Raw genomic sequence first — 14,623 nt, forward strand, 5'->3', positions numbered from 1 at the left:
AGGGAGGAAGGGAGGGAGAGAGAGACGCCTTAGGATTAACCACATTCAAACATGTTTTGGTTTGTGTGAACACTTAAGGCACCGCCGGCGAGGGTGAGAAAGAGGATAAGCGGCAGCACAAATGTGATGGCTCGCTAAAATAAAGGAGATGGACCCATTGTTGTCTTGAGTGATGGTTGTTGGGTTAAGAGCGTGTGTCATTTTTTCGGAAACACTAACGCCCACACGTGTGGGCGTTTGCATCTCGCCCACACGCATGGATCCGCGTCCGTTTGTGGGTGCACGAATCTTGGCATGTTTGTGGTGCCACGTAGGACAGGGCTGGTGTGTGGGCATTCACCCGGTCGCCCACACGTCCGTTTTAACACAGGGAGGGGCCGGTGTGTGGGCGTTTAGCAGTTCGCCCACACGTCTGTTTTCACTCACGCACATGGGCTGGTGTGTGGACATTTGCCATCTCGCCCACACGCCCGTCTCCTCTCCCACACCCAAAACTGCCAGTTGCCATGTGTTTTGCAGTGTACATGGCAACTACCCTAGTGTGCTTGTAAGCAGATGTCAACTCTCTTTTTTTTTACCCGAACATGTCAGTTGCCATGTGTTTTGCAGGATACACGGCAACTGCCTAGTGTTAGTAGGTGGCAAATTCTAAGGTTTTCAAATCATGGCAACTGTAGTAAACCAGACCATACATGGCAACTGCCTTAGTAGGTGGCAACCCCTAAAGTTTTCAAATCATGGCAACTATAGTAAACCAGACCCTACATGGCAACAGTTGCAGTTGTCCAAAATGGCATCTGGCACTTAACCTGAGATGGCAACTGCAGTTGAGCAACCATGGCAATTGTAGTTCTCCGACATGGCAACTGTAGTTCAGCGACATGGCAACTGCAGTTAAACGGACATTGAAGAGGGTCCGGACCATGGCAACTGCGGGACACGTGGTGACTGTCACGCGGGACGTGCGGGACCATGAGGTAGGTGGCTGAGAGAGGTCGTGTCGGCGTTATCCTTTTTGCCCATACGTAGACGTGTGAGGGGACCGCGAGAGGAAAAAAAGATGTGTGGGCGCTAGTTGTTTTGCCCACACGTAGGCGTGTGGGCTGTTCCTTTTAGACACCACACAAAACATGTGGGCAGACCTCTTAACGCCCACACGTGTGGCAGTTATCATCGTCCTATTTTTTTCTCCCGTTACAACGTACGGGCTCTTTTACTAGTAGAATACAGTAAAGATAAGCAGGCCAGCCACGAAGTCTGCGATGATGGCTGTGAGCGTGGCTTGTGAAGTGAGCAGGTTTGCATCAACAACAGAAATAAGATGAACCAGGTCAGTAATCTTAAATAGGGTGACAGTGGACAAGAAGGAATCGATCATCTCACCTTGACGGCTTCACCCAGCTTGGTGAAGATTGGTAGCAGCTGCCTACGCAGCACTACTGCGCCACCAACGCGAACCGATCCCATTATGATCTAAATACAGTCGTTGACCATGTACCTTCTTTAACCAAACAAAATCCAGTCGATGGCTCTGCACCTTCTTTCGTTGTTGCATGCTGTACCTCATCCTCTCCCTCGCATCCTGCAGCGGCGAGATCCGGCACTGACGGATCCAACGCTAGGAGCCGGTGTTGGCCAGATCCCGACGGCGGCAAGCCGTGGCTGCCTGCCACTTTCTTTAACATCTCCGTGCAAGAGGAGGTCGTCGCCATAGCGCAATTATTCGGAATTAAACGCTCGCTATGAGGCCTATGAGGAATGCATGACACCCGTGCGAACTTTGAAACCCACAATATTGTGAACTGAAACTTGCGTTTTCGTTAAGTACAAGAAGACATACATGGTTCTATATTATTGTAAGAAAGCTATCCAAATTATCAATAAAACTTGTACTGGGTTTTCCTTAGAAAATTATAGTAAGTTATCACGATTTTCTGTTTACTTCGGACTGCCTATACCTTACACTGTTTGATTAGCTCACGCTGTACTATATCTGACGGTGGTACGCTGCTGACGAAATCCGCAGTAACAAAATGGGCAAAGAGGCGGCGACGTGTGCCTGACACAGACCAAACCGGTACCTCCGAGTCCGAGCCGCCACTCTGCTCCGGAGCCAGAGCCCTCTCCCCATGGCGGCGGCGGCGGGGTCAGAGCACGCGGCCGAGGAGGGGACGCTGAGCATCTACAAGGCGGCGAGGCGCATCAAGCGGCGGGAGAGCACCCTGTACAACGCGCTGCGGAGCGTGGCGGACGACGCGGCCTTCGTGGCCGAGATCGCGGCGCTCTGGCCGGCGCTGCCGCTGGTCGCCAACCTCCGCTGCGGCCTCTGGTACGCGCAGCCGCGCTCCCTCGCCGCCACCTGCTACTTCAAGTCCACCGACGGCCACGCCGGCAACTGGGGCTTCTCCACCGCCCGCCTCAATCTCCACCTCGCCCTCCTCGCCGGTATATATGCATCTCGCTCCCTCCTTTCGTTGCACAACTTGTAGCAAGTATAGTAGGTATCCCGTTTGGCGTTCCCATCCGGCACGGTGGTTTATATCTGGAAGTAGGATTTTCACAGGAAAATTGCTTCTCTGAATCACTCATAATTCAGTTTCGTTTGCTTGGGGTTGATTCAAATATCCACTGCCAAAAGTGTGAATATGAGTGCAGATATGCTCATCATTTGAACTCTTATGCTGACGGTTGCCTATACATGGCTATTATTACTGAATGTGTTTTTGGCGACAATGGAGTAGAGAGTGCAACATGCCTGAACTTTTGAGGATTTAGCTTAAGTTGAGCTTAATTTGTTTTGTTGGTACCCTTTGAGCAGGGGAAAGAGGAGGGTGCATAATAGTTGATTCAACAAGGAAAGGGAAACGATTTCCTGATAGCATGGCAAAGACCATACCCATCTGGTGCTGCGTTCTCAATCGAGCCATTCAGAGGCATCGACTGCGGGCTATCAACCAAGGTAGCGGATTGAATTCTGAAACGGTTGGTACATGGATTGCTTCGATTTATTAGAATATGCATGCATATCTTGCCAATTTCCACTTGTGCACATTTTCTCTTCCCCAATGCTTTGCCAATTGCCATTGCTATATTTGAAATTTGTACGGTATATGTTTCAGTATGCCTGTTTTAGCATAATCCTTATATTAAGTTAATGTCTACGAGGAAGCTATTATTAGTTTATTACTCTAGAAAACTACATGGCAAAATAAGAGCAGCAGTGCTAATTTCATGATTTAACAAGGCGTCCACTTCACTATCACATTCTATTTGGGATGAAATCACAACTCACAACTGTAAATTGTAGTTTAGTCACAGTATTATCTTCCGTTTCTGTTATTTCAGCCTTTGTTTCCATATTGCGGATTGTTCTTTTCGCAAGAAGAATATAATTATGTGTTCACTTGTTCTCACAATGTTCCATAATTCTGTCTGTTAGTCAGCTGTTGTACCAAACGGGGATGCTGAAGAGTACTCTGGTTCATCAAACTGGGATAGCTCAGTTCATCTTCCTGTATGGGTTCTGGAAACTGAGAAAAATGCAATAGAGGGGCATATTGAAGAATGGGCGGACCTATTCGAATCTTGTGGTGCAGACATTCATTCTCTTGCATTAGGTTTGCAAAAACCACTCCGTCCACTGTGGATATCACAAAATACACGTATATGGTTGAATGAAGTACCAGATCATCAGTTATGGGACTTCACTCCCATCATATTAGTTTCAGCATCTGCATCTGGTGCAGTGGCTACGCAAAGGACGGCGTCAGAATTCAGTTGGCGCTATATTCCTGGTGCAGGAGATGATGAAGAGAGTTGGGCACGTGGTCTAACTCCTACATTATTTTGGAAGCATTCGTACGATCTACTTGATGGTGGACCAGATCTTTGTAATCAATTAGTTGCCGATATTGTTGAAAAGGATAGGGTTTACCGTGCACAGAGGGGTGAACATTCTCCACAAGTTATAGTTAAGCATGTAAAGTGCTCAAGGCATGGACTCGAACCCTACACGGGAGATCATACAATTATCGCACAACCTATGAACTCAAACCCTTCTACTATTGCTCCAGCAAATACACAATATTCCAATGGTGGTCATGTAGTCTTCTGGATTGGGACATCAAACCTTGCAGTAGGATCTACCATGCAAGGTATACTGATTAACTGTGCACCATCTTTAATAGTATTGTTCATTAGGAAATAAAAATTAGTTGACATGGCAAAGAACCTTAATGATAGTGTTTCTAATGTCCCTTTATGTAGTTGCAGATGGCTTGGCTGATATGGATTGCATATTGAACTGTGACAGCACATCAAGATTGCCTCCTAGTTCATCAGAAGATTCTTACCTTGAGCTACCTATTGTGGTTAGTGATATTGTTTTAACCCTTTGCATTTCCTCTTTATTCAGACATCAACTTATATATTTCCGTTTTGCAGGGTTCCAAGGATGAGCGATTTTCTTTGTTGAACAATCTTCCTAAAGCAGTTAGCTTTGCAAAGAAAAATCTGATCGCAAGGAGAAAAATGCTGCTATGTTGTCAAAATGGTGAGTTGACAAAGTTCACCTACCAAAAGAAAATATTACATGCACTTTCCTTTTACCGTGTAGAAACCTGTACCATTTGTGAACACGTTATTATTATAAATAACCCCTTTAGAACTATCTTTTTTCAAATACCAGCATCCAAACTTTTAAAGCAGGAGTGCACACAGCACCGCTAAAGTCTAAAACCAGACAAACCGCTAAAGCTTGAGTGCACACAACCCTTAGACGTCTTACTACCTATTTTTCTGCCACACGACCTCTACATCATCGCGTGAGTTGAGTGCAAATTTTAGTCCCAAACTTTTCTAGATTGAAAACATTTGGTCATAATAATAATTTTATTTTTTTATTTTTTTGAACTTGAAAATCAGGAGAATTTTAATTTTAGTTTTGGGGCTTGTTTTTTTAAAATAAACTTATAAAAGACCTGATGGATGAAGTGGCGCCAAGCTTCTGGCATTCTCTGTGACAAGAGAGTGCCACAAAAGCTAAAAGGCAAGTTCTACAGGACGGCGGTTCGACCCGCAATGTTGTATGGCGCCGAGTGTTGGCCGACTAAAAGGCGACATGTTCAACAGTTAGGTGTGGCGGAGATGCGTATGTTGAGATGGATGTGTGGCCACACGAGGAAGGATCGGGTCCGGAATGATGATATACGAGATAGAGTTGGGGTAGCACCGATTGAAGAGAAACTTGTCCAACATCGTCTGAGATGGTTTGGGCATATTCAGCGCAGGCCTCCAGAAGCTCCAGTGCATAGCGGACGGCTAAAGCGTGCGGAGAATGTCAAGAGAGGGCGGGGTAGACCGAATTTGACATGGGAGGAGTCCGTTAAGAGAGACCTGAAGGATTGGAGTATCACCAAAGAGCTAGCTATGGACAGGGGTGCGTGGAAGCTTGCTATCCATGTGCCAGAGCCATGAGTTGGTTGCGAGATCTTATGGGTTTCACCTCTAGCCTACCCCAACTTGTTTGGGACTAAAGGCTTTGTTGTTGTTGTTGTTGTTGTTGTTGTAAACTTATAAAAGACCTGACTCTTATATTTGCAAGCTTTTTTTGGATGATATGGAGGTACTGTGGCATACGGCGGGCAGCATGTCATCTAAAACCGCTTTGAAATAGTCAAAACTGGTGCTCTACCTTATTTTCAGAGATGAGGTTTATATTTAACCGGTTTTAGAGTTTAGGGTGGTCAGACAGTTTAGGGATGCAAAATACACTCCCCACCCCCATTTTTTATAAAAAAATAAATAATCCTTTTTGGTTATGTCGGTGGAGAACTCCGCCTATGTTGTCTCAACATAGCCGGTTCCAAGCCCGGGTAAAGGAGGAGGGTTGTGATAGGCTTGGCGAGCCAACGTAAAAACTTAGCCACTCTTATGGAGATGAAACCCAAAAGATTTTCGTTGGGGCGTAACCCTCTCAGCGACGCGCCACATCGGAACCCGGGTGTGGTGGAAAATGAGCAAGGGCCGGGCCGTCACCCCCCAGGTGGCGCGCCGTATCTTGATCTGGATACGGTGGCAAGTGAGCGAGGATCGGGTCGTCGCATCCTTAGTGGCGCGCTTCATCGGCGCCCGGATGTAGTGGAAAATGAGCAAGGGTCTACGCATTTGACTCAACGAGTGCGAAGGGTAAGGAAGCTAGCCGAGCCTAGGAGGATTCGCTTAGGTAGCTGGAACGTAGGGTCTCTGACAGGGAAGCTTCGGGAGCTAGTTGATGCAGCGGTGAGGAGAGGTGTTGATATCCTTTGCGTCCAAGAAACCAAATGGAGAGGACAGAAGGCGAAGGAGGTGGAGGATACCGGCTTCAAGCCGTGGTACACGGGGACGGCTGCAAACAGAAATGGCGTAGGCATCTTGATCAACAAGAGCCTCAAGTATGGAGTGGTAGACGTCAAGAGACGTGGGGACCAGATTATCCTGGTCAAGCTGGTAGTTGAGGACTTGGTTCTCAATGTTATCAGCGCGTATGCCCCGCAAGTAGGCCACAATGAGAACACCAAGAGGGAGTTCTGGGAAGGCCTGGAAGACATGGTTAGGAGTGTACCGATTGGTGAGAAGCTCTTCATAGGAGGAGACCTCAATGGCCATGTGGGTACATCTAACACAGGTTTTGAAGGGGCGCATGGGGGCTTTGGCTATGGCATCAGGAATCAAGAAGAAGATGTCTTAAGCTTTGCTCTAGCCTACAACATGATTGTAGCTAACACCCTCTTTAGAAAGAGAGAATCACATCTGGTGACTTTTAGTAGTGGCCAACACTCTAGCCAGATTGATTTCATCCTCTCGAGAAGAGAAGATAGGCGTGCGTGCCTAGACTGTAAGGTGATACCTGGAGAGAGTGTTGTACACCAGCATAAGCTGGTGGTTGCTGACTTCCGCTTTCGGATTCGTGTCCAGCGGGATAAGCGTGCCAAAGTCGCTAGAACGAAGTGGTGGAAGCTCAAGGGGGAGGTAGCTCAGGCGTTCAAGGAGAGGGTCATTTAGGGGGGCCCTTGGGAGGAAGGAGGGGATGCGGACAATGTGTGGATGAAGATGGCGACTTGCATTCGTAAGGTGGCCTCGGAGGAGTTTGGAGTGTCCAGGGGAAGGAGAAGCGAAGATAAGGATACCTGGTGGTGGAATGATGATGTCCAGAAGGCGATTAAAGAGAAGAAAGATTGCTTCAGACGCCTATACCTGGATAGGAGTGCAGACAACATAGAGAAGTACAAGATGGCGAAGAAGGCTGCAAAGCGAGCTGTTGGTGAAGCAAGGGGTCGGGCATATGAGGACCTCTACCAACGGTTAGGCACGAAGGAAGGCGAAAGGGACATCTATAAGATGGCCAAGATCCGAGAGAGGAAGACGAGGGACATTGGCCAAGTCAAATGCATCAAGGACGGAGCATGCCAACTCTTGGTGAAGGACGAGGAGATTAAGCATAGATGCCGGGAGTACTTCGACAAGCTGTTCAATGGGGAGAATGAGAGTTCTACCATTGAACTGGACGACTCCTTTGATGAGACCAGCATGCGTTTTGTGCAGCGAATCCAGGAGTCTGAGGTCAAGGAGGCTTTAAAAAGGATGAAAGGAGGCAAGGCGATGGGCCCTGATTGTATCCCCATTGAGGTGCGGAAAGGTCTCGGGGAGATAGCGATAGTATGGCTAACCAAGCTTTTCAACCTCATTTTTCGGGCAAACAAGATGCCAGAAGAATGGAGGAGGGGTATATTAGTACCAATCTTCAAGAACTAGGGGGATGTTCAAAGTTGTACTAATTATCGTGGAATTAAGCTGATGAGCACAATGAAGCTCTGGGAGTCATTGAGCACCGCTTAAGAAGAATGACAAGCGTGACCAAAAATCAGTTTGGTTTAATGCCTGGGAGGTCGACCATGGAAGCCATTTTCTTGGTACGACAACTTATGGAGAGATACAGGGAGCAAAAGAAGGACCTGCATATGGTGTTCATTGAATGGAGAAGGCCTACAAGAGTTGGTTTGGGCATATTCAGCGCAGGCCTCCATAAGCTCCAGTGCATAGCGGACGGCTAAAGCGTGCGGAGAATGTCAAGAGAGGGCGGGGTAGACCGAATTTGACATGGGAGGAGTCCGTTAAGAGAGACCTGAAGGATTGGAGTATCACCAAAGAGCTAGCTATGGACAGGGGTGCGTGGAAGCTTGCTATCCATGTGCCAGAGCCATGAGTTGGTTGCGAGATCTTATGGGTTTCACCTCTAGCCTACCCTAACTTGTTTGGGACTAAAGGCTTTGTTGTTGTTGTTGTTGTTGTTGTTGGTTATGTCGGTGGAGCAAGTGCACTAGAGTGGCTCCCTTTGCCGGCTGTTAAATGGTGTCACGCCAATGTTCATTGGCCACGCTACAGACCATGCATGATGTGGCCCAAATGAGTTAAACTTTAGACTCTCATGATGGCAAGTAAATGCCGCATCACCAAGTGTCGTGTGATGACCATAAGTCATTTTTGGTAATATGTTAGGGTGGGCTTTGTTTGATCAATATTTGTTCAAATAATGTTATGTAGCAAAAAGTTTGTCTACGCCTGTTAGCTTAACTCTTTTTTTTTTACCTGCCCTTTCAGGAGAAGATATAAGCATTTGTGTAGCCTTGGCAATAATCACACGGTTATTCAGTGACACTGGTAAGCATGATCCTGAATGCAATTATATATAATTATTGATTTCAAGAGTAAATAGGGAACCCGTTCTTATTTGTCTGCATAGCTGCATGACATACAAATTTATTTTTCTGCGCTCATTTCTAACCATGGATGACCATAATGCAATCAATTTTTTTTAATACTAGGTAGGTGCTCTGTAGAACTATATATACTTCAAATAAGTCATGTCTATTCATCTTGAACTATGTATTTATCTCAAGGGTGCTTCGACTGCGGCGAATCTTTTATGAGAAGAGACGTCACCAAGTTGGAGATGAGGAAGAGGCTGGTGTTCATTTGCAAATACGCCGTTAATGCGCGGCCATCTAGGGGAAACTTGAGGCAGGTCTATGGTTTTCTATGCAACGAAAAGGAACAGCTGCCCTGTTAGTTCTGTGAAAAAATGCATCCGATGAGGCATTCGCTCTCATCAGTTGCCACAGAATAGTCAGGTTTGGGCTTGCAGTTGATTCTTGTGTGTTCTTCATTCTCCAATGATCTTCTAGTGTCTGAAGAATTAATGATCACTAGTTGTCCTTGGAATAGCTCAAGCAACACCGTCCAGATGGACCCCAAACTGATCAACATTTCTTCATTTGAATGAAAACCAGTTATTATGTACTGGCAACAGCCAAATACCCAAGTAGTAGCTTTTTTGAACTGACTTCTATAGTATTTTTGTGTTGCGAGAGCACTGACTTTTATACTTGTGAGAGAGCTTGTAATGATGGAGACACAGTTTTGGGTCGGTTTATCTTGACGATGTAACATTATTTGTACCAACTCCTAATCCCACAGACATTCATTTTATTTGTTCTTTGAGCCTGTACTGCTGTTTTTACAGTATATAGTTGGGAACCTCTAAAAAAAAGGTATATTGTTGGGAAACTGGACCTAGCATATCAAAATGTGAAGTGCTCGTCTTGAATCTAATGCTCCATTTATCCACAAATGTAAGAAACTGTGAACATGTCTTATTACTTCGTATTTAGGAACAGCGGGTGCGTGTGTACTAGTGTGAAAGAAAGCTCGGAGGAAGTGTGTCCTAAGCAATACCTTGTTCAAAGGCTTGTGACGAATTGAGCAATTTAACACGTTGATGATGTGATGATGTTGCACTGGATCGTGATCGGGTTTATAGTTGTATAGGTACATACAAATTGATACATAAATCTGAAATGTGAAAAACTTACAATATTAGATAGAAACCTTGAATACATTGATGAATGATGATAATGGTGCAGCCGTGGTCATAAGATGAGTCAATACATGATGTCTAGGTAGTAAAGGATCATTTGTCAAAGGAGATTTTACAGGTAATTTAGCAAGGCGGGCTTGGCTTATCAGAACTGATAGGGTGATTAGTTGGGCTTGGTTACTCTGCTCCGAATTTTTTAGAACCCTTTGATTAGGCGTTCAAGGGGTTCTCAAAGAAAACATGAAAGTAAAAATCGCTCGTTTCATGAAGGTTTTATTTTATGTATTCATTTAGGTTTAATGTAAACGAAATGTAGTAGTGGCTTGATGGAAGCCTAGAGTCTTCGGTTGATCCGGTACATGGGATGTATATCCCATTCCAAAATGATCTATTAAGCAATAAGGGTTGGCGGATGGTACAAGTCTAGAGGCGATGATCAGAGAAGTACAAATATTATGAGGAGGTAACGAACCACTTAGATTTATATCACGAACACACTTAACTAGTAGCATCCTCACTGGGGTCATGAATACATTATGTATGTTTTGCCATTGCCAACGATACGCGACGTGGAAAACTTCTCAAAGCAAATATTTGGAAGGATAAACACTACATGATTTGGAGTAAAATGCAGAAAGTTGATATTATCACTTGGTTAAATCAAATATTTTCAATGTAGTTCAAAAAGCTTAATGAAATATTAGTGTGTTTAACGAAGCAGCTCCAAGCATGGCAAGAGGGCTGGCATAACCTGGGAGATTGCAGGCTCACGGGGCCTCTTTTCCTTAGCTGCCTCACCCTTGGAGCTTAGTTGTTTAGTCGTGCTTCTGTTAGTTTTTTCGTTTTTAATATACAGGCAAGATTGTAAGCTAGAACTATAGCGAGTTGGTTTTCAGAGGTGTCCACAGTCGAGACGCAGCATTGTTTCTCAGCTCAGGGTAGGTTCTTTTACTTTTTAATTTGTGCTCCCTCCGTAAAGAAATAAGAGCATTTGGATCACTACTCTCTGTTTTGTCGAGAGCATTGTTTACTTCCTCTGTAAACTAAGATCACTACTTTAAGATTCTAAACGCTATTATATTAGTTTACTGAGGGAGTACCTGTCTTTTGACTTGCCCGGTCAAGGTGTTCATGCTAAGCTCAATGTTCGATATTTTTCTTGTAATTGTAATTCTGCCTTATGAAAGAAAAGCAAGATCTGCTAGAGTTGCTCCAGAGCCCCATAACGGGAACTTGAAATCGCTAGTAAGAAATCATTACGTTGTTAGTTGTTAACTGTACTAGCGCAGATTTTCTTTTCTGATCCACTTCAACATAGAAACATTCAAGGGGTAAATAAAGCACACAATGCATTTTGACTGATTAATGGCCGAAACCAAGAACAACGACAACAGGTGTATATGAGATAGTCTGACCAAGTTCCTCAAAATCTTAGCATAAGATACTACAAAATGCCTCTTAACATAGCGGGAGATGACACAAATGGCATAGTCTTTTCTAGTCATAATTAAGCACTCAGCAACATTGCCACAGGGATACCGTCCTAAACCAAGCAAAGGCTGATAGTGAAAAGATGAAGACAGAAATGTTCTTATTTCTTCTTGGCATCTCCGGCCTTGGTCTGCAAAAGGACGCAGAGAAAATTGATTCGGTCACAAGATCAACAAACAGAGCATATTCAAGCGCAACTAGACCTAAATGTGAAATTTGCTGTGTTAAAACTGACCTTCTTCACACCACGGATCTTCTTTGTCCTGTTCTTCCTTTCCTTGATCTGCTTGCGTGACTTCTCTACCTTGGTAGCAAGGCCATTCTGACAAGAATGCAAAGATATTAGCAACTCCAGACACATGAGAGGAATTGCAACCATACGATTTCACATGGAAATAGCCAATCTATGCAATTCAGTGCCATGTTGTACCTACTATGGAAAGATGCATGTTCGACGCCATGCTTGTGTACTGAACATCACAAAACATGCATGAAAGTAACCACTCTATAGCATGAAAATTTATCTAAGCAAAATCTCTCATTGTGAAAGAGTGGGCAAAGTAACAGAGAGTAAGCTGGACAACAAGCACAACAAATAAAAAGAAATAGGAATGACAACAAGCTATACTGAAAGTCCAATTGTACTGGACTATAAATTAGTGTAACAATGACACAGAAGATGGGAGAACCTAGCACACATTAGCAAAATGGTACCACACTACCACACTTAAAAGGAAAGACCTATACAAACATTCCCTATTCATATTCACAACATGATTAGTTAGACCTCGTATTAATACAGGTTGCTTGAACTATCTCTAACAAGTGTTATCTATCAATACATTTGGGGATTAGCACTAAAAATTCAGAAGACTAAATGCTAACAAGAAAATCAACTAACTTGTTCAGTTACAGAGTAAGCTCATCTGAAGCCCCATCATGATAACCACAAAGAGGAATGTCCACAGACAAACCTTTGGTTAAACAATGTATGTAAGGTCCAGTTCATCTCTCAATTCACCAACAAGACTGACAGGCATGTTAATGCATCTACCTTATAAACCTTTTGTTCAGAAAAAGTATGCAAACAACTTCACAACCGATGATATCACAATCATAGTGCCATTCTAAACCAATAGCCCATTTGATTCAAGGTATGAGGTGGGTTTGGGGGCCAAACCCTTTTTTTGGAACAAAGGCTGGGTAGACTAAACCTGACCAAAGCATTAACCCTGCAAACTAGGATTGAAACGACCAACCAAAAAGGTTGACTTAGCTGGTCCTCAAGAATTAGTTGTTCTAAATTCCAATTTTCTACTGCTGACTCGCTTAACCTAGCAAACAATAACTTAAGCTAATCATGTTACTTCCGAAGCATAAAATGAAAACAACCCTAATTATCTAACTCGAATCGAGCGCTACCTAAGTGAGCAGCACAAAAATTCAGCGACACTAAGAAACCATCGTTAGATCAACACAAATTACTACATCTCGACCCATGGGTGAGCACAGCGCAAACAAATACTAGAGCAAATCTAGACGAGACAACGCAACGAAGCTCCATGTGAAGAAGAACCGATCCATACCCTGATGAGGCGGTACTTGGGCTCGAACTTCTTGGCGGACTCGAGGTTGTCGTAGATGAGACCGAATCCGGAGGACTTGCCGCCTCCGAAGTGGGTGCGGAACTTGAAGACGAAGATGCAGTTGGGGTCCTTCACCTCGTACACCTTGGCGAGCCTCTCCTTCAGCTCCGCCTGAGCACAAGCACACGAACGCTTCAGAATAGCCGACGAAATGCAACGGAGCTAAGGAACGAGAGGAAGGGGGCGAGATCTCCAACCTTGGAGACGTTGGCGCGGCCCGGGTGGATGACCTCGAGCACGAACTGCTTACGGGCGAGCAGGCGGTTGGTCATGAACTTGCGGGTGCGGAGGGTGACCGCCGTCGTGGCCTTGGCGTCTGCCATGGCTGATTCGACCTCGCTTCGCGGTGGGCTGCCTGCGGAGGTGGCGGCAGCGGCGGCGGCGGCGCGAGAGGGAGGAAAGCGGAGGTAGGGAAGAGGGGAGGGCTATGCGCCTGAGCATGTATATATCTTGTGAAACCCTAGAGAGCTAATCGCTCGTGTGTGGGCCGAGTTGGGCTCTCCGGAGCCTAGTTTCGTTCTTCGTGCGTGCTGGGCCTTCACTATCTCACGAATCAAGGAATCCGCTTCTTCCACTGTAAAGGCCCAGGTGACCTTTTTTTTCCTGCTAATGTAAAGGCCCAGGTAATTCCTACACAGGTTTCTCAAAAGAAAAGAAAAAAAAATAACTCCTACTACTCCCTCCCATAATATGAGAGTGTTTTTGACACCAGGTCTTATAGTTATTGGATGGAGGGAGTACATAGCAACGCCCTAAAACCCTATAAACAACGTCCTAACAGAAAGAAATGAAAAAAAAATATTGTGGGAAAAGAAAAGAAGGAAGTTAATTGGACTGAAAAAAAGTTACTCTCTTACAAAAAAATAATGAAAAACACACCCTTAGTTTCAAATTAATTGAAGTTCTAGATATTTCTTAAGTCAAAAATTTTAGGATTTTTTGGCAGAAGAACTTCCGATCTAGTCGTGAACTGTCAGGGCAAGTACAAAGAACACTAGGAGTAAAAATTCATACAGGTTCGTAGACCACCTAACGGCCACTACAATCACTGAAGCGAGACAAAGGCGCACCACCGTCATCGCCCCCTCATCGGAGTCGGGGAAACCTTGTTGAAGTTGACAGTCGAAAGGTCGTCCTGCTAAGGCCCCCAAGGACCAGCAAACAAGAACAGGAAGTGTCACCAAGAAAGAGAAGTGTAGATTAAATTGGAAGGCCCCAACCTCTAAACACACGATCACAAACGAACGAATATTGAAACCAAGCGGCTCCACTAAATAAAAAGGCCAACCAAATCCCGTGACATCTAACAGAGACAAACCTCCACCCGCCTTGTCGGGACAGGGTCTAGGCAAGTGGAACCTTATTTCATCTCTAGGGAGTTGTTGTTGTCTCGTCTTCCTAAGCAAGACATAAGCCCTTACAAAAATAAGGAAAACGCCTAAAAATGAAGCTCTCCAACCAATAAGGGTCGGAATGCACCACGCAGGGAAAACCCTATTGTATGGATGCCTTGGATCACAAGCGATGTTCAAAATTTCTTTAAGTTTAATCAGGTTTATGGAAAAAATTGACA

General features: G+C 44.9%; 2 protein-coding genes across 5 annotated transcripts; one reads left to right on the top strand and one right to left on the bottom strand.

Moving 5' to 3' along the window:
• Positions 1-2,048: 2,048 nt before the first annotated feature.
• Positions 2,049-9,525, top strand: LOC109734774 (tRNA A64-2'-O-ribosylphosphate transferase). 4 transcript variants are annotated; one of them, XM_020293961.3, is made up of 7 exons: positions 2,049-2,445; positions 2,819-2,982; positions 3,440-4,154; positions 4,267-4,370; positions 4,444-4,552; positions 8,638-8,697; positions 8,937-9,525. In XM_020293961.3, exons 1-7 carry the CDS (start codon positions 2,130-2,132, stop codon positions 9,104-9,106), a joined length of 1,638 nt encoding a protein of 545 aa, XP_020149550.1. In that variant the 5' UTR covers positions 2,049-2,129; the 3' UTR covers positions 9,107-9,525. The 4 variants fall into 4 exon arrangements, with proteins under 4 accessions (XP_020149550.1, XP_020149551.1, XP_020149552.1 ...); XM_020293962.4 differs by having other exon boundaries at positions 4,273-4,370; XM_020293963.3 differs by having other exon boundaries at positions 2,819-2,959; positions 3,444-4,154.
• Positions 9,526-11,245: 1,720 nt separating this feature from the next.
• Positions 11,246-13,493, bottom strand: LOC109734772 (small ribosomal subunit protein eS24z). Its single transcript, XM_020293960.3, has 4 exons — positions 13,248-13,493; positions 12,991-13,161; positions 11,640-11,726; positions 11,246-11,534 (listed from the first exon to the last, which is right to left on the bottom strand). The coding sequence occupies exons 1-4, from the start codon at positions 13,371-13,373 to the stop codon at positions 11,505-11,507; spliced, it is 414 nt and encodes a 137-aa protein (XP_020149549.1). The 5' UTR covers positions 13,374-13,493; the 3' UTR covers positions 11,246-11,504.
• Between the last annotated feature and the right edge of the window lie 1,130 nt (positions 13,494-14,623).

Source organism: Aegilops tauschii, chromosome 7, assembly GCF_002575655.3.
Source record: "Aegilops tauschii subsp. strangulata cultivar AL8/78 chromosome 7, Aet v6.0, whole genome shotgun sequence".
NCBI lineage: Eukaryota > Viridiplantae > Streptophyta > Magnoliopsida > Poales > Poaceae > Aegilops > Aegilops tauschii.